This window comes from Mesocricetus auratus, unplaced genomic scaffold (assembly GCF_017639785.1).
Source record: "Mesocricetus auratus isolate SY011 unplaced genomic scaffold, BCM_Maur_2.0 Super-Scaffold_100003, whole genome shotgun sequence".
In the NCBI taxonomy this organism is placed as follows: Eukaryota; Metazoa; Chordata; class Mammalia; order Rodentia; family Cricetidae; genus Mesocricetus; species Mesocricetus auratus.
In genome coordinates this window covers 98229362-98254792 of record NW_024429188.1, presented here as the reverse complement: position 1 = coordinate 98254792, position 25431 = coordinate 98229362, and the positions used below count along the sequence as shown (strand labels likewise).

Below are 25431 nucleotides of genomic sequence, written 5' to 3'. Positions count from 1 at the left end.
GTTTTTCTTAGATTATCTCTTTTCATTGTGTTCTTACTATTATTATCCAGGTTATTAGAGTTCTTTTCAGAAAATTCTTGCTTATGCCTATATTCTTAGGTACTTTCCCTATGTATTTCTGCATACATTTCAATGTTCTGTATCTTACACTAATGACTTTGAACTATTTTTGAATTTTTTATGCAGTATGTAAGAGAAATAAAATTTCATTATTTAATGTATACCTACCCAGTTTCTCCGGCATCATTTATTGAAGGGGTGTCCTTTCTTCATTGTGTGTTTTTGATACCTCTATTCAAAATCAGATAGCTGTAGCTAATAAAAAAAATTTATTTCCGGGTAATCTATTCTATTCCGTTGGTCGATGGATCATTTTGTACTAGCATCATGTTCTTTTTTTTGTTGTTGCTGTTGTTACTATGGCTCTGTAATACAATTTTAGATGAAGTATTGTGGTCATCTCCATCACTGCTTCTTAAAAAATCTAAAATTTGGCTTCTTTCATGCTTCAGTCAAATCTTAGGATTCTTTTTTTCAATTTCTTGAATTTTTGTGGACAATTGCATTGAAACTAAACTCAGAATTAAAACAACAGTATATAATCTTTTCACTTTTCACTGCTAAATCAATCTTATAATGAATTGTTTGTATTACTGTTTTTGCATTTATTAGATCACTAATTGCTCTTTTGCACAAGACCTCATTTAAATAATTACATATTTATGCAGTACTTATACATTTTATTCTTAATGCTTTTGTTTATGCATGGCATTTACTTGAATTTATTTTTCAGTAATTCATGGAAAACAATTTGTTATACAGTCACACTTTCTTATAGAAGTGATATTCTTTAACAATAGAATGACTCGAATGAAATAAACTGTGAAATTGGCTTCTTGAATTTTCCAAATTTTGTATGCTGTATTCAGAAAGTTGCTGGATTTGTCCATGATCCTTAGCATCCTTTCTTTAAAATATGATGCATTAGGGTGGGAGGGTGGGGGGGAAGGGGAGTGCGGGAGGAGGGGAGGGAGAGGGAACTGGGATTGACATGTCAAACAAGCTATTTAAAATTAAAATAAAAAATGATAAATAAAAAAATTTAAAGAAACAAAAAATATGATGCATTGTAGGATGCTCTTTCTGGTCTCTGTGGGCACATAGAGAATGTTGGGCATACACATATGTGCAAGAAAAATACCTCTTTACACAAAATCATAATAAATCTTAAAGTAATTTAAGTCACTTAGCCTCTTTTATGTTTAGGGTTCTGTATTTAAGTTGTTAGAGCTTGCATTTTTGTTCACCTTACAGACTAGTTCTGATGTAGTTGTGAAGAAATGTTTAAAAGATAGCAGTGATCTCTGAATGTAAGTTGTTGTTTTAGAATACTGTGATGAAACATCTATTTAATTGTAGCAGCAAATGAATTCAGCTCATTCCTGTTTATCCACATCTTATATACAATCCTCAACTTCTTACTGAATCTGACACGACAGTATATTTGATGATACAGCTCACCTCCATGCTAAAGGGCAGAAGTGACAATTTTTGTAAATAATGCCACTTGACAGAGGGTGTCTAGGAAGCAGGTATAGATATATTGCTATTTGGAGCCAAATCATTTTGTTGACCACAAGGCAGAATGGTAGCAAGCTCAGATGGGAGAGTTGTAGTCATTATCCAAAGGTCAGACTTGATAAGCAGACTCTGCTGTTTCTTCCCCTAACTCCCATATGTTTGTGAGGGCCAGTGGATAACAGAGGGAAGCCAGAAATTTCACTGTAATGAAAGTATTTAAGAAATTTTCTGCGAACAGTCCTGGTTATATTGTGTATAGAATGACAGATTCGTCTGTCAAGGAGTTCTTATGGTAAGGAAGTAAGGTAGCTGCTGGAGCTTCAGGCAGAGCCAACATCTGTCATGATACTTGCCTCAGTCTAAGCATTCCATAAATGTCACTTGAGTGATTGCATAAAATAAATGAGCAATAACCTTTGAAAGGTAATTCCTCAGAATCCTTTTGTAGAAATCACAAATGACATCTTGAAACCATTTAGGAGTATAACTAAGTTGTGTATCCCTTCCCATTTAATATATGAAATCTGAGCACCTGAAATTCAGATTAACTGTGAGGAATACATTATTACTTTTTTGTTTTTTCAAAACAGAGTTTCTCTGTATTGCTTTGGAGCCTGTCCTGACCAGGCTGGCCTCAAACTCACAGAGATCCACCCGTCTCTGCCTCCCAAGTGCTGGGATTAAAGGAGTGCACCACCAACGTTTGGCAGAATAAATTATTTTTTCCTAATTTTTTATAGAAAACTAAAGCAAAACTTAAAATTTAGGATTCCATCTCTTTTATACGTTCATACCCAAACTAATTACTACTATTAAGTTAGAAGTTCTAATGAATAATTTATCGTGTTTTTAATCTGTTTGATTTATTTCCTATCTAGGTCTGCTCTGTGTTACACTGACCTAAGTGGATTTGTTTCATTGATAGGCTCTCATAGCATTTGACAAGTGTTAAAGTTATTAAAAACTTTGTTACAAAATAATTGTTTCTCTTACTAAACTACAAAATGACCATTTACATTTGGAGGATTAGTATCCTTGTAAACACAAATCTACTAACTGTCCTCCTCCAAAATGTAACTGTGTTTAAAAGCAATAGACAAGCTACAATACTGGATGGGATTGTAAATTTGTCACCAAAAGTTCAAATCCGATTGTCACATAAGTACAACCTCATCTCCAAGAGGAAGACAACTATTAAGAATGGATTTTAGAAAAAGATGTTTTGTAGATATGCTAAAATAGGAAAATAAGCTGATTAGGCGAAGTTCCAAAGATTCATTAGTTTATTAAAGTAGATTGAAATGAATGTTTGAGAGATTTAAATAAATTAACCTTTAATGAGTACCCAGGGGCCAAGGAAAAAGAATGACAGAGGATTAGGAGTATTTTGTCTGATTGTTGCATAATGCACACTGATTAGATTTTTTTTCTGAATGCTCATTGCTGTATAACAATACTAATAAATAAAATAGATTAAGTCTAAAACATCTCTAGATTGTAATTGTTGCTTCCTCTTCTGTTTACACAGATTCCATAGTTGGCTTTAATGGCAACCCTCTAAGTTTGGCAGAGGGAATCAGGAATTTTTGTGTTTACGTCATTACATTTTAAAATGTCTCATATGTGAGCAATGCTGTGTTCAGTTAGGGTAATTTATTCCTACTGTTCTGGACATGTTTTTAGCATTTCAGCATTAGATTCTTAATATTAATATTGGCAAGTTAGCTGGAAGGTATATTGGCATTTAAACATCATTAAACAATTTTTTTCTGTGCACCCTACCAAGTTCTGACTTATTATTAGCAAAATTCTTAAGGAGTTCCTTTTTTGAAGCTATATTAGAAATGCTTTGATTTTTTTTTCATAGTGTCGTAACTGCGCTATCATTACACCATTAACTGGCTGCTAAGTGAGTGGTCCTAGGATGGTATCTTAGTGCTTCTGCCTCTCTTTTTCAAGCCTTTTTGCTGGAATTTCTTTCAGGTTTTTATTGATGTCTTCCAGCTAGCTGTTTTCAGAAGTTCAGAGCTAGGAGACCCCATTTTTCAGATGACAAACTTGATAGGGATTTCTCATGTCTTGTCACTCAATGAGTTGACACTAAAGCCTAGGCAAGCAAAAGACCTTGAACCTGTAATAATACTTTGCCTATTTTTTCTCCAACACTTCAGTCCTTTTTGGTTTTGCCGATAACCCTTCTTCCTTTCCAAATGGTAAACTCTGAAAGACTCACAAAGTAGACAGGTTTAGGTCTAATAAATTTATACCAGACAACCAGTATCATTCCCTGCCTGCTGTAGGTAATGAAGAAGCAAACCTCTAAGTATTTTCTGGTTTCAACTTTTAAAAAATTGAAAGACTTGCGAGTAAATTCTTATTTTCTGGCCTCAAATTAGAAAAGCATTTAGACAAGACATTCTTATTTCTGTGCATTAGAATCCCCTGCTGATAATGAACTTGATGTCTACCTTATATGCCATCCTAAAACCTTCATCCAGTGACTGATGGAAGCAGAGGCAAACACCCATAGTTAAACACTGAACTGAACCCATGGAACCCAGTGACAGAGAGAGAGGAGCAATGAGCAAATTGGCAAAGAATGGGCTGGCAAAACCAGCAGAGACAGCTGATCTGAACAGGGAAGAGCTCTTGGACCCCAGACCGACAGCTGGGAGGCCAGCACCGGACTGATCCAGACCCCCTGAGTGCGAGAATCAGTGAGGAGGCCTGGGCAACCTATGGGGCCCTGGACAGTGGATCAGTGTTTATCCCTGGAATACAAATGGACTTCGTGTGTTCATAACACAAAGAGGGATGCTCTCTCAGCCTGGACTCTTAGGGGAATGCCTGGACCCTGCCCTGAGTGAAATGACAGACACTAGATATCCCCTATGTGGAAGGAAGTGGGGATAGGGTGGGAGGCTGGGGGGATGGTGGGGGTGCGGGAGGAGAGGAGGGAGAGGGAACTGGGAATGACATGTGAAGCAAGCTATTTAAAATTAAAGTAATAAAAAACATAAAAAGAATCCCCAGTGTGTATCTAAGCCCTATTCTGACTCTCTCCTTCTCCCTCCCTCCCCCCTCTGTGTGTGTGTGTGTGTGTGTGTGTGTGTGTGTGTGTGTGTGTTTGTGTGCACGCATTGGTGTTCTTCAAAACACTCCAAGTGATTTCATAGCCAGGACTAAATCATGCCATGTTAAAGTCTTAGTCTGGGGACTAAAGTCTGGGGACAGTCCTATTGAATCTGAAGTTAAAGACTGGATTGAGGCAAGTAAAGAGTTGGTGAAAATGAAAAGATTAGGGGACTTTCTTTTGTTTGTTTGCTTTATAATAAACCACACGTGGTGAAATTATGTGCCAAAGTCATCCATTGCAATTCAAGAGACCAAAGAATAGATTTAATAAACTTCAGCTGTATGGTTATGAGTGACATTTGCCTAGGATGCCACTGGAGAGTTAGGTTTTCAGAGTCTGGGTTCATTCTTATTTCATTTCTCCTTTTCCCTCTATCATCCTAGGCAAGTGCCCAATTTCCACAAATCGTAACCTGTAAATGTAGCCCATCTAAATCTGTTTCCAAAGGATGTTTCTCTAAGCTTAAGGAGAAGGACTTTTTGTTTGTGTGTTTTTGTTGTTGTTCTTTTTTTGAGACAAGAGTTTCTTTGTATTGCTTTGGAGGCTGTCCTGGAATGCAGTCTGTAGACCAGGCTGGCCTCTAACTCACAGAAATCTGCCTGCCTTTGCCTCCCAAGTGTTGGGATTTAAGGAGTGTACCACTACCACCTGGCAGGAGCAGAACCTTTTTAAAAATCATAAAATGAAAATCATATTGGAAGATGGCAATGGATTTTATTAAGGAGGAAATGAAATGACCTAATATGGAGTAATGCCTTCTCTTTTGGGACTCACTACAAGGTCCCAGTGACATTAGTTGGGCTTAGATGTTTAGGTCTTTTCAGTCATTGATGCATTTATTTATTTATTTAATTGAACTTTTTACACACGTTACTCTCAGTTCCCTCTCCCTCCCATCCTCCCCTGGCCCCCCAATCCTCCCGAACCCCACCCCACTCCATTCGCCCTCTGCTCCCCAGCTCCCCAGCGAGGGTAAGGGCTTTCATGAGGGATTTTCAGAGTCTGTTATATCATAACGGGTAGGGCCTAGGGTCTCCCACATGTGTCCAGGCTGAGAGAGCATCCCTTCATGTGGAATGAGTTCCCAGAGCCCATTTGTATGCCAGGAATAAATACTGCTCTACTCTCTAAGGTCCCATAGATTGCCGGGGCCTCTTCTCTGACACCCAGGTTCGAGGGGGGTGTCTGGATCAGTCCCATACTGGCCTCTCAGTCATCAGCCTGGGGTCCATGCGTTCCCCCTTGTTCAGGTCAGCTGCCTCTGGAGGTTTTGCCAGTCTGGTCTTGATTCCTTTGCTCATCACTTCACTTGGTTCCAGGAGTTCAGTTTGGTTTTTAACCCTGGGTATCTGCCTCTGCTTCCATCAGCCACTGGATAAGTGTTCTAGGATGGCATATAAGGTAGTCATCAATCTCATTATCAGGGGAGGGCATTTAAGGTAGCCTTAATGCCAGTTTGTGTCATTCTTGTAGATCTGTGAAGATCTCAGTAGTGCCAGATCTCTCCTCAAGGATGATAGTCATTGATATCTTAGAGGTACTTTTGCAAAGTTACTGTGTTTTTACAGTCAGGCTTTGGTACATTAGCTTCATCTATGTAATTCAATCCATTGGGTTGTACACCTGCTGCCCCTGGGGTACCTCAACAATCTTAGTGTGAAAAATCTAGGCAGCGTTTAAATAATATCTGCTATGATTGATCATGATTTTAAATCCTATGCAGTGATATTTTCCTGCAGAGACAATCTTTTAAGTTGAAAATGGTCATGGGATTGACTCTTTTAAGTTGAAAATGGTCATGGGATTGAATTCAACTGTGGTATTCTGTTTGACTCAATCCATCACTTTGCAATCTCCGAAGAGCCACAGTGTTCTCTGTCAGTTGTCTCAGAGCATCTTCCTAAAATGAATTTACTTTAAAGATGATTGCAGTGCTTCTTCTCCAGTAGACAGTTACATTGCTATATTCTTTGGCAGGAGGAAAAATGACATAGCATTATTTTTTTTATGTTTTGCTTGAGTATTGTTAAAAGAAGAATTGTCAGTTTATTCCCACACAGTATAACATCAAAAAGAACTGCTATTAAAATGCAATATTTTTCCACTAAGAACATTTAGAGAGTTATTTGTGAAGAGGAGAGAAGGAAAAAGTTTGAAAAGAGAGAGAAAAGTGATTTGTTAAGTATTACTGATCTTAAAGACACCTTTGTCAGTGAATGCTATGCACAAAATAAACCGAGTCTAAAACCTATTGTTAAAATGGTTTTTCCTCTCCTTAGCCCAATAGTTTACCCTGCCTCTTACAATATTATACTTTATATTCTGAATGAATTTGTGTCTTTTGACAGATTTTGTTAGGAATGCATGCTAAAGGTCGAGTGTAAGACATTTGCTGGTATTATTGGCAGCCTTTATACTATGGTAAATAAGGACTAGAAGTATCTCTATTTTGCAGTATAGCCATATGGATATGCCCCTTGATGAAATGTGGTATTTTTCCTACTGATTGCCACAAAGGTTGCCGTTTTTATTATGTTTGAGATATATGTATCTGATGTGCATATGGTAAATGCCAGGGCACATCTGTGGTTATCACAATTGTTATTTTTTCTTTCCATTGTGGGTACCAGTAATCAAATTTAGTTCATCAGGCCTGAAAAACCAAGCACTTTTCCCCACTTATCATCCTAGGTTGCAGGTTTTCATAATTTAAGAGTTTTTAAGTGAATCATTTTGGATTCCTCTTTTCTCAAATCCAAGACCCAATCAGAGATTTGGCTATTTCTAAAGATGATTCTTGTTTATAAATATTATGGAACACATTCATTTCTTTCCATCCTACAGATTACATTCCACTGAATTCTTGCTATTCCCATATATCCACAGTGTGACTGTTGTTTTCCAGATTTGATGCTCTACCTTTAGTGCTAATTTCCATTACATCCTTTATTCTGGTACTAGATGGCATAGATCAGATGTCACAGTAGCCACCTAGAACACACACAGATATCCACATTGAAGTCTGGCGTCCTTCTTTAAGTGCTCTGAGAAAAATTCTCTGAGAAGAGAACCTTCAAGGTTAAAGGAAATGCCACTGAAGAGTGACATGTGTGCAGTTGAGAAAGGCAAGTAACACTCTCCAAGTGGAGAAAAGGGAAAATTGATTCTCAAGTAGGGAATGTATGCACAGAAAAACATGAACATGAATGTTAGTAGCATGTTTGAGAAGTTAGCTATGAATGACACAAGTTCATTAGGGGAAGTAGAAGTTAGGGGCAGTAGAAGGAAGTGAATCAAGTGCACAATTGAGGCCAGATTACATATGCTGGCCTTACTTTCTGGCTCCGAGCTCCTTGAGAAAAGAGATTATCTTACCACATAATGAACTCCTCAGGACTTGCATACTGATGGACACACAGAATTGTTTTAATGAATTGGGTGAATAAGAAGGGAGACAATGGGTCCATATTAATTCATTAGCTCTTTCATTCCAATACATATTGACTACCTTAATTAGACTTCAAGCCAGAATAAAATTAATTTCCCCCTCTTTTATAAAACAGGAGTTGTACTCCTTACTTCAAACATAAAGTTGCTCTTTTGTTTTTACTGGCTTCTCGATAAAGTTATGCCATCTTCCTAAGAATCAGAGACTAGCTTCTGCAGAAGTGAATTGAACTTCAGAGGTGGCAGTGATTTCACTAAAGGAGTTAATTACTCATTAGCTCCTTGTATTGTTGATATTCCTGAGATGGAGTAGTTATGGGGGAGGTATGGATCGCTGAAGATGCGTTAGGATATTATGGGAATCTCTGGTTTTTTCTGTGTGTTTACTTCCACAGTCAACAAGAGCCTTTATCATACATATTTGAAAAATGAAACCAAATGGTCATCAAAGATAAGGGATGCAGAACCCACACCTCCAGAGCATCAGGGAAAGTGCAGCAAAAATTAATAGAGAGGGAGAGGAAAGGAGCAGAAAACTTCTGAGAATGTAAATGAAGATTTACCATATTTATGCGGTTCTATCTTTAGGGAATGCTAAATCACAAACGCATCATTCGTTAATTAGAAGGTAATTAAAATTGTAACACAGTGATTGGATAAATAGTTAATGACAGCTGAATAAATGAAAGCAGGAAGTCTGGTGAAATTCATATATTTTTTCAGAAAGGAAAGATTCCGCTATTTTCCTACAGTGCATCTCTCATGAAGGATACCGATATCCCTCTAGCATTAATTGATAAAATTAACTAGCCAAAGATCAGAGGAGTTCCAGCTCTCACTCTCCCTTTCAAAGCATCTTACACAGAAATACAGATTTATCTGACAGCAAGTTCAATTTTCATTCACTCACAGCATGTGAAATCATTTTGCTGAAAGTTGTTTACAACTTATTTACTGGCATCTTAAGAATCTATTAGGGGAAATTGGTGTTCTCTGTGTATTGTAACTGTTCCTATTGAAAGGGCTGGCTCTGCCTAGGCTCCTGACCAGATCTAGTTGATGAGCTAGTTTTCAAAACCACTGAAGTAGGTTTTGCAGTGAAAACTGTGCTTGCTTTTGAGAATTTCCTCAGTTTTATGAAATCAATCAGCCTGAAGGGAAGACCTCATTACAGATCTGACAAGATAGACTCCAATTTCAATACCAGAACAACTCTTTGCCCTCAGGCTCAGAAATCTGCAATTATTTGTTTTATTGAGACAGAGAAACCCACAATACTGTAGTTCTGAGCACATTGGCAGACCAGAACTAAACAGATTACCTACTGGTCAGTGTGTTAAGAACTTGCCCTTTCCTGTTACTAGGGTGGAAAATTGGTCAACAAGAATCTCAGCATGGCTTAAAGACAGCTCAAAGCAGGTACTGATGAACCACCATCTTTCTGTACCAGCTCCCAAAGGTGAGGTGCGAACAGTGGGTGCTGTAACTGTTCCCCTAGACTAAAGTTCAGCAAACTTGGGACCACTTTTATCAGTTCCTTTGAGGAATGCCAGACTTTAAAGAAAATGATAGATTGCCTGTCTACCATCTGTCACTTTGAACTGTTGTATCAAATCAAAAAAAATTTGGACCTTGTTTTCATTGATTAATGTGATTTTGATGTGTTTCTCCAGCATTAAATTGTATAAAGGAAAAGAGTTCTGAAGCATTCTTATTCTGAAAGTTGGAAATCTATATTTGTTTTTCCTATTCAGGAAACTTAAACACTTTAAGGGGTTTAGTTCACACTTACTCAAATAATTCGCCATTACCAGGCCTGGTGGATGTCGTCCCCACAGGAAACAAACACAGAGAATACTCCAAGTACAGGGAAATATGGATTTAGAGAAATGATTCTTGTCCATCACAGCTGCAGTTCCACTCCAATGTTGCAGTAGTATAGCATCCTTTGTAAAGATACCACTTAGTAAAGCTTTGGGATGGCGCACTTCAATTGTAGTTTATTCTTACATTTTGGAAAGTCCTTGGTGATAAAAGGAATGGTCTAATGTTATTGCAAGCCAAAAAAAAAATCCCTATTTCCAGATTCTTCATTAATGATTTACTTTACTCCCTATGCATTACCTGGAAGAGAAATGCATTATAAGAGTACAAAGATTAACATCTCCCAGTCCTTAAATAGGAATTAGTCTGGAGTCATAGACTGGAGGTGTAGGTTCCACACTATATTACAAATGTTCCTAATTCAATTTGTGAGGCAAATTCATATAAACGCCTGTTGAGTTAAGAGACTATGTTAGTTACTTTTCTTGTTGCTATGACAAAATACTCAACAAAACACAACTTAAAGGAGGAAGATTGACTAATGTTTGGGTATTTTTTTCTCTTATGGATCTTTTACTTGTATATATGGTTTCTGATTTTATGTTTTTATGGTATGTGTCTATCTGTCTGTTTATGTGGGCATTTCTTTTTTAAAATTTTATTCTAGTTTGCTCATTTTGTTTTGTTTGTTTCCTGTTTGCTTTCTTTAGAGAGAAAGAAGTGCAATTGTTGGGGGAATGTGGGGCACATCTGGGAAAAGTTGGGGGAGGAAAACCTGATCAGAATATATTGTATGAAATGATTTTCAATAAAATATTCAAACAAACATAAAAAGAAGTAGGCAGAGAAAGAGTGTGTACTATAGATATAGAGGTATAAAATAGATTAGATAGATTTATGAATGCTAGGTAGTCCCAAAGGGACCCCATACCATCTTGTTCAGCAACATCCAAGAACTTGTCAGGAAAGCAGATCACAATTCATACTTACTCAATCTGTATCCTTGGCAAACATGTCCAGAAATAAATGTGGGTGTAAAGTTCAAGCTGGGTATAGTATAGGCTACTGGGCAGTGGTGACACATGCCTTTAGTCCCAGCACTCCGGAGGAAGAGGCAGGTGGATCTCTGTGAGTTTGAAGGCAGCCTGGTCTACAGAGATAGTTTCAGGACAGACAGAGAAACTCTGTCTTGAAAAACCAAAAAAATTTTGAAAAAGTTGAGGAACCATCTTTTGTGAAAATTGCCTAGCTACCTGTGTTGCACATCTAGGAAATGGTGAGTTTAGTGTAAATTTTGCTCTGAACGTTAATTTCCATTACAATTTAAGCAAGAATTTTATTTACAAAAAATTAAGTGTATGTATATGTATTTCTCTGTGTGTGTATGTGTGAGAGGGGGGAGGGAGGGAGGGAGAGAGAGAGAGAGAGAGAGAGAGAGAGAGAGAGAGAGAGAGAGAGAGAGAGAGAGAGAGAGAGAGAGAGAGAGAGAGAGAGAGAGCGCACAGATCCCTTGGGGCTATAATTTCAGGTGGTTATGACCCTTCCCATATGTGTGCTGGCAATCAAGCTCTGATTCTCTGTTGGAGCTCAGTGTGCTTTTAACCACCTTGCTGTCCCTTAAGCTATTCAAGGAAGACCTTTGCAAGGGAAAAATTTCCCTTTCTGTTTTCCATCTTGTCCCCACTATTCACCAATTACTCATTAGCACCTGCCCTATTTTCAGCTAAAACACATACACAGCATGTTAATTCCATAACAATTGAAAAATAGGTTTCATTTCCCTGCTATCAATTAAGCCATGGTTCTGAGAAATGTTCAGTTCTTTCAACTGCTACCCTTGGATTGAAGAGTGATATTGAAATACAACCATTTTCAAAACTGTGAATAATCCTTCAGAATCATCAGGTAGAATGACAGGCTGGCAAAGGATATCAAATGTGGAGTCAAAGGTTTTCTGACCTATAAGAGACAAAGAATGAATTTATGGAGGGAATCCCAAAGACGAAGAAATATTGCAAAAGGACCTCATGATTTATTTATGACATGCCTATTATTGCTTTCCCACAAATTTAGAATTAAAACTGACTTATACAGACTGAACAAGTCATATTTAAGAATACATGTATATGCATATATGAATGCAGCAAAAATTAAAAAGTAGGTCATGAATTTGAAGGAGAGAAAGAAGGAGTATATGCAAGGTTTTGAAAGGAAGAAAGGGAAGGGAGAATGTTATGATTCTAGTATAATCTCAAAAAATCCTCACTAACTAGTAGCTAGATGTCTTGACCTACAACTGTCAAATGTGATTTCAGCGCTTGAGAGACAGAAGCAGGAGGATATAGAATTGGTTCAAGACTAGGCTATATAATGGAATCTTTGCCTACTCTATGCAGAGGCCCAGATGAAAAACTAAAGAAAAGAAAGCCACCTAATTCGGAGGACCCCTCCCAACTATCATAATGTGTCATACCTGATTTTAAACTGAAGTCATTTGGAAAATAGGACAAATACATCAGGATGTTCCTATTGCCAAAACAAAAGCTGTTCTTTTTTTTCAGCATGAATTTCCGTGTGACAATTGCTGTCTTCAGTTAATAGATTTCTCAGACCTTCAATCATTTTCATTTAAAGTGAACTTACCCAGAGGAGGCATTTAATTTCATATAGTCTATGAGTCACAGCTTTAAACAAGAAGTTGGATCCCCAGGGTCACATTTTATTCAGTCCCATAAGTTAAAACACTTATTGCAAGTGTTAGAATGCATTGTGAAAGGTGCTCCTACCTTGAGCTGATAGAATACTATAGACAATTCCTATGTTGTACAGAATGAACTTGATAACCTCGAAAGTTTCTTCCAAATATAACATTTTCCAGTTCATCATGTCTGGTAGAATTTAGTAGCAATTGCTTCACAAAAGATTTGAGTGTAAATTCCATAGTTTCAGTGAGAGTTGCAATATTGTCATGGCTAATATTTTTTTTTGTCATCATTGAAACTTACCAAGAAGTCTTGGCATTAAAGTAACAGATTTTCTTTTAATTTTCAAGTAATTTTGGTGGTGCCTTTTTACTTAAAATATCCTTTGACACAAATCACATGTACGAAGCACATTAAAAACTCCCATAGATACCTATTAATTTATTGATTTACTGGTTTATTTGACTCTGTCTTCAGGGAAGAATGAAACCATACGGTACAAATGACTAGGAAACACTAGTGTTATAGGTTTTCCCTAGCTTGTAACTCTTGCTCTCAAGCTACAAATCTTTGAAGACTGTATTGGATCCTGTATAATATAAAATGTGGATTTGTGTTCAATGAATTGGCTTACTGAGATCTCTCTGTCTTTGACATGAGATCTTTCCCTATTACAAATAAGACCTGAGGTGTTGGACTAAATTTTCACGTATCTTGATCTTAAAGAGGTCAATTCACAGAAAACTCTTGAAATCTCTGTCTTATTCAGTGTCAAAAGATCTGTACATTAGTATGAGGCATAAAATATCGGAATTGCTAAAGTTATTATCTGGAGCCAAATAGAACAAATACAATTTTGACCAAATGCCTATGAGCAAAGACCCTCAACTCATCAGATTTTTTATTTGCTGGACTACTTCAATATTTACAAAAATGAAAAGACAGCAATAAAAAAGTTGAATGAGGAAGGTAGACTTTTTGTAGTAGGTCAAGTTCAGATCAACTTCTTCCCTTTACACTTCCTCAGTATAAGAGATTAACAATTTTCAATCAATATTATAGTAGTTGTAATCAATATTTAGTGAGCTTACCATGTCCATTCAGCCCCAGCATTGAAGCCACTCCCTTGACATCTCACCTGCTCACTCCAGGAGGAAACAGAAGGTGTACTGACCAGGGCAGAAGCAAGAAGTGGGAAAGCAGTGCCATAAATCAGACAGTTTAAGGTGTTTTTAATACATTTGATTTGAATATATTGGAATGATCAGTATATGTTTACTGAGCGTTAACTATGCTCCAGATGTGATACTGAATGTCTCACACACACAATCTGGTTTTATATGTATATCAGTCCCAGGAGTTAGGTGCTCTTCTTACTATCTTCAATTTACAGATTATGGCTCAGAAGTTCTGGAAGCACCTTGGTCATCTACTTCATAAACATCATTCTTAAAATTAGGGAAATTTACTAACACATCATTCTTAAAATTATCATTCTTAAAATTATCAAGTGCAAGACAAAATGCAAAAAACTCTTATGACTAACAGCCATCAATTAGAGCATGCTAATTTCTGAGAATTTCTTTTAATCACTAATTTACTCATTCTGTAGTATATTGTTCAAATGATTGAGATGCATTTAAAATCTAATTATTTTATATAATATCGCTGCAATCAGCATTAGCACTTTTCAGTTGTGGCATTAATTTTTGGTTATCATCTGCCAAGACTTTAATAACATGGCCTATTAAAATGAGCTAATGAGCTACCTGCCCCCACTTACTGAGGGTAAATTAATTCATTCAACATTCACTATGTATTAATGTATAAAGGGATACAGTTTTGGGGTGCAGAGTCTCCTTCAAAAGAACTTACAAGTTTATAAAGAAAATCTTGTTTTAATTCACTTACAATAAAATAATAGCCACAAACATCAAATTTTTAATCTCTGCAACAACCCTGTACAGTGTTATCACTCATTCCACATATTATGTGACTAGGGATAAGAGAGATGATGTGGTTCGCCAATCTAATCTAACTAGTAAAGGAAACCAACGATTTGCATTCTTGATCTGTTGTACTTTTTCCCTTATACAAGCATTCTGTTTTCCTTGGAATTTGATCTGATCAGAATAATAATGCAGAAGGAAACGCTGAGAAAGTTTTGGAACTGTACAGAATATCTTTGGAGTGATTACAGACCCACACCACTGTGTCTACTTTGTTTGTTTGTTTTTAGTTCTACTCATAATATGTGATTACTAGGATATAGGTAGGATGTAAGTGAACAGTTGACTTAAAGAAAAGAAGCAAGTTTGATTATTTCATGTAGTTACTTACATGTTGTAAATGAAGAATATTTGACAAGTACCAAAGGACACTTAATGGAGGTGTTCCCTGTGGAGTCTAGTTGCTAGGGGAAAATTAGCTTTTATATGATCTGAAAACATTAGCAAACCGATATTTTTTATAAACAATACCGTGGAAGCATTTTGCTCTGCGTTCATGTTACTGAGATTTGACTAACATTGACCTGATTGTCTTCCAATCCTTTTATTGATATTTTATAACATTGTCTTGAAAATTGTACAGTTGTGGTTTTTAGAAAAATTAGAGGTTAAAAAATGAAGCACATCAGACCAACCTGATAGATAGAAAATAGTGTATAAAAGACTTGGAATCTGGGTGTCAGTGAGGAGGCCTAGAGAATCTATTGAGCCTTGGGCAGCAGATCAGTACCCATCCCAAGTATACACACGGACTTTGGACTCCCATAGAACAATGTGAGGTGCACTCTCACCCTGAACTCTTGGGGAAGGGTCTAGGCCCTGCCCTATATGAAATGACAGACTATGGACACCCCCATGGAGGGCCTCACCCTCCCTGGGGGAATGAGGGGATAACGGGGGGGGTTGGGGGAAGGGCACGGGAGGAGGGGAGGGAATGGGAGAAGGACCTGGAACTGACTTGTGAAGCAACCTCGTTTCTTATCTAAATTTAAACTGGAAAATAAAATATATAGAAAAAAAGACTTGGAAGAAATATGTTTACTTTGGGCTTTAACAAAGTTTTCCTTTCCATATTTCACAACATTTTGATTGAAACACTTGAAATCCCTTGTGCTGCCAGAGTGAGAACTTAACTTTACTTCCCCTCTTTAGGTGTGTCTAACCTGCTGCTTGTGAGACACTAGCTATGAATGTAGCACAGTACAGAACTGTCAATTTACTTAAAGCATTAAGGATTTTTTGTGATCATTTCTATAACTACATTTCACAAATGATGGTATCCCTTCCTAGTGTCAAAAATTTTGACTCATATCTAAGACTTAGAGAATGGAAAGTACATTTTGACATTCTGTGTGGTGCAGCAATGAGTAGTTAAGTATCCATGCTTCCAGCAGCGTTTGAGCATGATGAGAGAAATGCCAGCAAACCTGGCCTATAAAGCCCTCATTATTCTGACAAGTAAATAACTGCCCACAATGTCCATATCTTTCTTTTCTTTTCTCATTTTCCCTGAGCTTACAGTTTTTGTTCTTAGAGACCTTTGTCTGTATCACTAGAGATGACTGACACCGGACGTGTCTAATGCTTGTATCTTCAGTAGTTCAACAAACTTCATCACAAAATAATAGACAAGTGTTATGGGATAATTCAAAAATTCAAAGCTAACCTTTTTCAAAGAAAAGTAGGCCCTGCTACAGAAACATCTAAAAAAAAGAGTCCCAGCTTGTTTGAGATGAAGTCTTACTATGTAGTATAACTTGGCGTCAAACTTCTATAGTTATATGATCCCCTTGCTTCAGCCTCTTGAATAGCTGGGTCTATAGGCACAAACCACTACATCCAGTCAGTTCTGTCATTTTAAGGGTAGAAATTCAAAACAAAAGTGGGAGGATTCCTACAAACGACAGAGTTACTGTCATATATTTTAATTCTGAACTTGTCAATTAATCTGCAAAAACTACAGAGGGCAACTGCCTTCAATGATTTATCTTTTTACATCAAGTCTGTTAAGACATGCAGGTTTTTGTTTGCTTTTTTCCCCAATAGCATCTCATATAATAAAGTCTGGGGATGATCCCAGTCCTTAATGGAGTCTGGACTTTGGCTTTCTTTTTCTTCTTTAGGATTGAACCAGCTGCCCTTTGACCCTGCCAACAACAACGAACCCCTGCAATTTGGTAGTGCCAGTGGCCCTCTGGTCGCAGATGGCCTCATTGAGAATGGAGGGGAATCAAGCAAGAAAAGAAAGAGAACAAATACTCCTTCAGGTAAGCTAGGTGATAATGCACTGTCTTAATTCAGTGCTGTTGAGATAAATTTTCCCCATAGCTTGGTAGGTTATGGGCTCTATGCTAGGTAGTGTCTGGACTGCAGAAACAAGTCAGAGGCCCTTGCCCTTTTCATCTGATGGAGGGATCACATATATGAATAACTGATATTATCACGAGTCCTGTGGTGAACGTGTGCAAGGGAGGAAGCAGAAACCAGGGCTATTTTGATTCACCTTTAGAGAGTATGGAACACTTCATAGCACAAGTGATATTTTTAGCCGCTCCTTGAAGAACAGGTAGATTTGAAGCAGGAAGAGTAAATGAAGAATTCTGATTTTTATAGAAAAGACATTGTATGAGTGACTGTTTCACTACCCACTTGTCTTTTTACAAACATGGAACAGGGTACCCTCACTTTATTTCTAAATCAGATCATTGTATATATTTCAATCTTCAACTCCCAATACCTTTGCAATGTACATCATGTCCACATGTCTACTGTTCTTTGAGATAGTATTTCACCATGTAGCCCAATATGACCTCAAAATTCTATCTTTCTGCTTTGATGACTGAGTTATATGATCAGAACTTTCACCATCATAGCAGACCTTACAGTTTTTATGCCCTTAGCATTACTTAGAATACCTGAGAAACAGATTCTCTCGACTCCCCTAAAACAGCACAATGCATTGTTAGCATTCCCTGAAATCCTTTCCTCATTACTCCAATCTTGTTGGCATATTCTCATCTTAAATTTCTCTAAACACAATGAGAAAACAACAAGAAAACCAAATATTAACTGATCCTTTGTTATTCAGATTCCATCACTTAGGTCATACAACAACCTGAGATACTAGCATGGGTATAATAGACATGTTCCTAGGTTTGTTTGGTTTTTGTTTTGACTATTACTTTCACTTTCAGCTTGCAAAACCAAGTATGCTTATGAACACAGTATCATTTTCTGTCTCTTAGATCATAGGCAAGATATTTGCTAAATATGTGTTTGAAAAATAACAGAACAGTATAAATATTACCTGTATGGAACCCTCAATATAGGACAGAATTATTTTTTGTAGAGTTTGGAAATGTAAGGTGGATAGACTAGGAGTTGCCATGAATTCTCACCCTGGAGATATCTCTGTCTGTCTGTCTGTCTGTCTCTGTGTCTGTCTCTCTCTATGTGTGTGTGCACGTGTGTGTCTCCTTCATTCTTTCTCAGCTTAGAGTGAGTTTGTTAGCCTCTCTGAGTTTCCATTTTCTTCAAGTGAAGCAGAAATGAAGCGAAAGTCTTCTACAAGGGCTTGTTAGTCATTGTAGTTGAAATGATGTAGGTGATATTTAACATAATATCTACACTTAATGAATTGCTCTTCTTTTCTTATTATATGACATGATCCTCATCTTTTTAAGCATCAATACATTTCACTTTTCAAGGTTATCTATTATAGATACAAAGTATACCTCCCTTTATGTGTGTGGGTGTGGGTGTGGGTGAATGTGTGCTTGTGACCTTATTTGCCTTTTAAAACCATGTTCAAAATAGCTTCACTTTGATCATTTAGAGGCATCATTGCTTTTTTACTGCACTTTAATATCTCTTACAGTTTTCAAAGTTTACTAGGGAAGATTATACAACTTTACCTCTATACTAACTTGTCCTCGGTTCTGTTGGTTTTCTAGTTATTACAGCTACAATTTCTACAAGGCCTGTTTCTTTTCTGTAGTATGTAGCCACTTATTCCTCTCAGTGTTCTTTTTTTTAATTAATGTATTTATTTTACATCTAGACCAAAATTTCCCTTCTTCTCCTCTTCCATCCCCTCCCCCACCTCCCCTACATGTTCTTTAGCAATTCTTTTCTCTTTCCAATTAGTTATTGAACTTTGAAACTAGCAAACAAAAAGTTCCTTAAAAAATCCTACCCAGCTTTCTGGGTTCATTTCTCATGTGTATGTTAAATAAGGGCAAAATCAGCTGTCAGTAGAACCTGTTATGAAGAGTGTACTCATGATTTATAACATCAACTTTAAAACATCGCTTTTGGCTTGCTGAGGCTTTTTGGTCACTTGCTCATTTTTGCACTGTAGTCATAAGTGATGGACTAGTTTCAGGCAGTATCTTTCTAGCTGTGGTTAACTCGTGGTTGTGGGGAAAAGGGGGTGTGTATTAATTTGAATTGTGAACCAGCTTTAAAGAATTGACATTTCATTTCTAATGAGCATATTCAATGTGAGCCAAGTTAACTGTTGCAGATAAAGGATTTTAACAGTAGATTACACTAATCTATAATTAGCAGAATCAATTTGCATTCAAATACTGAATATTCTGAAGTTCCTTAAAAACAGTGTGTTCTTTAAAATAAGTGGAATAGGCTCCTAGAAGGCTAAATTAACTTTCCTGAAATCCTGTTCACACTATTTGCTTAGTGAGCCCTTTCTTTGTTAAGTAGCACAAAGGTAACACCAACCTGGTTAAATGACCACAAATTCCAAATTGGTGTAGTCTAAATTAATGAGGTTTTGCTATAGAAAGAGTTTCTTATAATTGTTCATCTGGCAATACTGTGATATTGCAAATGGATGGATTGCTACATAATATTATTTCTTCATTGTGTAGTGCCAGACAAAAGGAAGAGGGAAGATGGTTTGTGAATAGCAACTTCTCTCTTCTGTTGTCTCCATTTACTAAAGTAACATGGTAAAGAGGGAAGCTGAGGTTTGATGTTCTTGTAAGGCGCTTCAATTCTGAAACACACATGTCTATCTGTTCTACCTCTTGACCATAGCTATAGGTCAAAGCTGACTCTTTGTCCTTCAGTGTAAAGGAAGGGACGCTGAAAACAAACCAGCTCCAGTGACTCACTCTACCTCTTCTTTAATTCCTTTCTCATCCCAACTGTATTGTCCCTTCTCAGCAAACTGCTTGTCTCCCTGTAAAGCTAATTTCTTGAAGGTTACTGATGATTTCTGCTGCTGTTTTATTCTCTCAATGGTTCCTGTGATTCACTCCCTCAAAGGTTCTTATGCTAGAAACTTGGTACCAAATATGGCACTGTTGACGTGATGAAGTCTTTAAGAGCTGGGTCCTGGTGAAGGGCATTTAGGTCAGGAGAGCTCCCTATCTGGCAAATGGATCAGTGCTGATCTCTTTGAGTGCTTGGGTCTTGCAGGAATAGATTGATTTCCACATGACTACAGTTTTATAGAAGGGCATGCCTGGCCTTTCCTATTCTCTTGCTTTCTTGTTTGTACATAGTACCCCTTTTCCACATGGCAGATTCATTTTCTACCTCTCTGAAATGTAATGATTTAGTTTGATGGAGGTACAGTGCAGTTTGGACTTTCCAATCACCAGAATTACAAACCAAATAAATATTTTGACAGAGTACCCAGCCTTGAATATTTTGTCATTACGACACGAAATGGACGGAAACAACCTCAACATTTTTGAAGTTAATATGCTTCAGGCAGTTTTTGAAGGACAGTTCTTAATGTATTTGTGTACAGAAAACTCAGGTATGTACATTTAGCCCCATTTTGGTGGCAAGTTCATTGACTTTTTTGTTTTTCCATTTAGCATTGTGAGCCACAGTTTTGAGATCCTGGATGTTGGCTCCCAGTGACAATGAATCTCATCTTATCTGTCCTTATCATTTGTAATGATAACTTCTTCCAGCTTAGCCAGGGCACCTTTGTCTTCTAAATTAACCTACACGGAGGCAGCAGTGATGCATGTCTTCCTGTGAACCAGCCATCCCAGCCCAGCCTTCAGCAGGTTACCCTCATTTTGTGATACAAGGAAAACCACAAGCTCATGGAACTCCACCAAGATAGTGACATTAGGGACTCATGCTTAAAGGGCAGGAGGTTTCTTCATGAGGGGACCCCTTTTGTAAGAAGCTTTTTCCCTCAGCCCATGACAACAGTCTCTGCTTTTCTCCTGCTTTGTCTCTGGCCTCCTCTTGTAGGCAAGCTTAAACAAGTCCTCAGTGAACTGGTTAATCACAAGAGGATGGAATAGTGAACCTGGTATTTGACTAATCAGGTGAGGTCCCTTTGGGGCTGGATGTACTACTATCCAGTGCCAAAGTTCACTGGCCTTTTCTCAGACAGAGGATCCAGTGCCAAAGTTCACTGGCCTTTTCTCAGACAGAGGATCCAGTGCCAAAGTTCACTGGCCTTTTCTCAGACAGAGGATCCAGTGCCAAAGTTCACTGGCCTTTTCTCAGACAGAGGATCCAGTGCCAAAGTTCACTGGCCTTTTCTCAGACAGAGGATCCAGTGCCAAGGTTCACTGGCCTTTTCTCAGACAGAGGATCCAGTGCCAAGGTTCACCGGCCTTTTCTCAGACAGAGGATCCAGTGCCAAGGTTCACTGGCCTTTTCTCAGACAGAGGATCCAGTGCCAAGGTTCACTGGCCTTTTCTCAGACAGAGGATCTAGTGCCAAGGTTCACTGGCCTTTTCTCAGACAGAGGATCCAGTGCCAAAGTTCACTGGCCTTTTCTCAGACAGAGGATCCAGTGCCAAAGTTCACTGGCCTTTTCTCAGACGGAGGATCCAGTGCCAGTTTGGCATTTTGCTTCTTGACAGCAAAAGCTGGGGCCAACCTCCTCCCCTTCATCCTCATTGCTTTTGCTTGACTTAAAGGAGACCCTTCAGGCAAATTGTAACCACCTTAATGTCTTATTTAATTTGATGCAATGAAAATAAAACTTCCATGAATTGTCTCTCGTTTTATGTTCCTTAGTTCCCATTTGCAAGAAATCCACACATTATTTGTACCTTATTTTCTTCATTCATCTTGAGTATATTATTGCACATATTTATAGAAAAGAAATAAAGGTTAAGTAAACTTACCTAAGGCTGACCATGCAGCAAATGCTTGCTTATTAAGAACACTAACTCTAAACCCTATTTCTAACTACTATACTATAGTTACTATGCCTGTCGATAATAGGAACTCAGTTTCATTACTAAAACATATATTAAACATCAGTTGCAGACTAGAGAAAGTTGTATTTGAAAATAAATAGTACAGAATAAAATGATCAGAGCTTGAGTTTCATCATCTCTTCAGATTCTGAGATGATTATAACTTTTTACTATTTTCTTTCCTGCTGCTGTCCAAAACAAATCTATTTCAGTTGAGCTAATGAGCTGTCCTTCATAGGCACAACCTTACCCACGAGTTACCTTTACTTACATAGCCTCACTTGTCCCTAAAAGTCGAATTCAGTTGCTTCAGAGAGCCCACTTCTCAAGCAGTCACAAAGATATTGTGAAAAGAATGCCTGCCCCTAATAGGGACTCATTGTCTCATTACCAGGTGAATGTCTTAAGTGCCCAAGAGAACTTAATGGGTGGAATTTCAGTGTTTGCCACCAGTGTCAGTGAAGTAGATTAGCAATTGTAGTTCAGTATTTTTGCAACATTTGACCACAAAATCTTAAGTATCTGACTCCTTTGTAGATTTTTCTCTTAAAGTGAGTTCAAAATTCTTCAGACTGTGCTTGCTCTCACATTATAGGTTTATACCTGTAAAAATAGTTCGTTGGTCATGCTCCAGTTACAGAAATTGCTAAGATAACAGTGAAGTCATTTCTTTGAAATGATACTCTATGTCAAATGAGTTTCTTAAACCATGGGAAATTAAAATTCCAAGTTCCTTTCTATAAGATGACACTTTTGCCAGATTTGAAAACCATATGGATTTTCAGAAGGACAGATACCAAACACTAAAGTGGAAGAATCCATGAATCAATATGGAAGACTGAATAATGACTAAAATGGAATTGATTATAACATCATTCACTAGTATTCAAAGAAAGTGTCAACATTCTATAGGGCTAGGCAACTAGACAATTAGCTAGAAATAATTAGGATATCCTAGTGAATATCCAGTCATTGATAGAGTCCTATTTCCACTGTCTTTTATCTATAGGCCTGTATTGAAAGGCATACTTGCATTTAAATATCTGATGCTGAGCTGAGGGGTATCGATTTGTGGTAGTGTATCTGCCTAGCATGTGTAAGGTTTCAGGTTTGGTTGTGAGTATTGCAAGAAACAAACAAAACTTGATATCTACTACTAAGTGATATTGTCAAAATTAAGGTGAGTAATGAATCATTCAGTATAAAAAGAGAGATCTCCACCCACTTTCCACTTGTAATAATGATTGAATCCCAGGGGTCAGTTCCTTCAGGAAAATATTTCAGTTTATTAGATATCTGTAGCACTGACTACGCCAGTTTGGGTGTGGTCGCAGGTGATGATGGGGAGTGAGTTTAAGTCTGGAGTCCGGGCAGGTGGCTCTCTCTTGTGTCAGGTCGGAGCAGCCCATGCGGATCCTTAGAGCGGGAACCTGTGGCAGCCATCTGCTTCTTGTGTAAGTGAATTCTCCCAGAAATAAATTATATTTAATATTTGAACATAAGCCCATGAATCCTTATTCTTGCCTCCACAGATATCCACATCAGTGTGGTGACTCTCTTAAAGGATTTTCATATTCATTAGTTTATCAGATGAGATACTAATAACCAGAGAGGAAAACCAGCTTTGACCAACATGTACTAGCATCACTAGAATGTTTCATTAAGATAAGGACCCGTACCCCCATCCAAGTACTAACCAGGCCCAACCCTGTTTAGCTTCTGGGATCAGAGAGACTGGGTATCAGGGTGGTATGGCCCTATGTTACCACAGGGAACCATGGAAACTGTGCCTGTTGAAATCTGAGGGTCATGCTGAGCTGGCCCTGCTCTTCCTTGGCTCTGTGGCCCTGCCCTGTTGGGAGCCTTCCTCCAAATGGGTTCATGACCAGGAATGGATGTGTGAAGTTAGTGCCATGAAGGAACTGGGACCACCTGTTGTTCAAACAAGTGGTCACAGATAGCCTGGACTGTTTTTATTTATACAGTTTCAGTGATTTGCAATCAGTTTTTTAAGAAATACAGTCAGTTTTTACTTCTTTAAGTTTCGAGGAATGCTTACAGTAATTACCAGTTTGTTCCTTGCTTCTTTCCCCTTCTGTCTCCCAACTTTCCCACCAGTAGCTATTACCGTTTGATCTATATCTCTGTTGTTGGAAGCATAAGCAGTCTTGCAAACTACAGAGTAAGTTTTCAGGAGGGAGTGGCCCCACCCCTCACCACAGGCATGAGAGTGCTGGGCTTAGAAGAGCTGGCTCCACCCCTCACCTGATGAGTGCAGTCCCAGTGCCCAGGAGTGACCAGATCAGCTACCACCAAGACCCACATCCAGGGCTTTGAGTTGGCCCACCCCAACATCTTCCCTATCTACGACCTGCCAGAGTAAATGAAGGGACTGGTCCTGTGGAACCATAATCGCAGGATCTCCATGACTCAGGACAACCGCAGGATCTGAGACAAGTTTCTGTGAGGGCCCAGTGTTGATGCTGTACCAGAAGCCAAAAGCCTTGAACCAGCAGAAGAACTCATTGCAATGAACATTTGCAAGTAAAGCTGAGTGGACAAAAGGATGTACTGTGTGACACATCACAGCTTCCCATGCCACTAAAATGAATGGAGATCAGCTGACCAGACAAAGGTTAACTCTTGAATCCCAGGCATCAGCCTGGGAATCCAGCATGGGACTGATCAAGACCCCCTGAATCTGGGTGTCAGTGAGGAGGCCTAGGTAATCTATTGAGCCTTGGACAGCAGATCAGTACCCATCCCAAGCATACACACGGATTCTGGACTCCCATAGAACAATGTGAGGTGCACTCTCACCCTGAACTCTTGGGGAAGGGTCTAGGCCCTGCCCTATATGAAATGACAGACTATGGACACCCCCATGGAGGGCCTCACCCTGGGGGAATGAGGGGATAACGGGGGGGGGGGGATGGGGGGAGGGCACGGGAGGAGGGGAGGGAAAGGGAGAGGGACCTCGAACTGACTTGTGAAGCAACCTTGTTTCTTATCTAAATTTAAAATGGAAAATAAAAAACAATAATAATAAAAAAAAATGAATGGAGAGATGTTGAAGAGGTGGGAAAGGTGGAGAAATGAAGTGCTTTTTATTTGTTTGTAAGTTTGACTTTGCTTTTAATTAATATTTTTAAAATTTTCTTCGGGGGATACTTCGGGGTAGTGAGTAGCAGATATGGAGGGACTGGGATGTGCAGGATTAGAGGGCATGGTGTGAAATTCCCAAAGAATCAATTAAAATTATGTTAAAACAGATGAGGATCCCAAGAATGTATGTAACCCTGACCATAGATACCCTAACTATTCTAGTTTGTTGTGATAAATACAATAACCAAAAGCAACTTGTGGGAGGAAAAGGTTTGTTTGACTTGCACTTCCATGTCTTAGTTCATCATTGAGGGAAGTTAGGGCAGGAATACGGAGGTTGGAAATAGAGCAGAAACCAGGGAGGAACATTCATTACTGGCTTGCTCCCAGGCTCACGTTCAGCTCCCTTTTTTATATAGCCC

The 25431-nt window shown here is 38.3% G+C and overlaps 1 protein-coding gene across 6 annotated transcripts in view; it reads left to right on the top strand.

Annotated features, from left to right (window-relative positions):
• Window positions 1-25431, top strand: part of Enox2 (ecto-NOX disulfide-thiol exchanger 2) — a 265836-nt gene that overhangs the window by 95997 nt on the left and 144408 nt on the right. For 5 of the 6 annotated variants that reach the window (XM_040744607.1, XM_040744606.1, XM_040744605.1 and 2 more), the window contains 2 exons: window positions 16823-16966; window positions 20356-20487. In XM_040744607.1, the coding sequence (XP_040600541.1) occupies window positions 20394-20487 (94 nt within the window). In that variant the 5' untranslated portion in view covers window positions 16823-16966; window positions 20356-20393. The remainder of the gene's footprint in view (window positions 1-16822; window positions 16967-20355; window positions 20488-25431) is intronic. The other variant, XM_040744604.1, reaches the window with a different exon arrangement.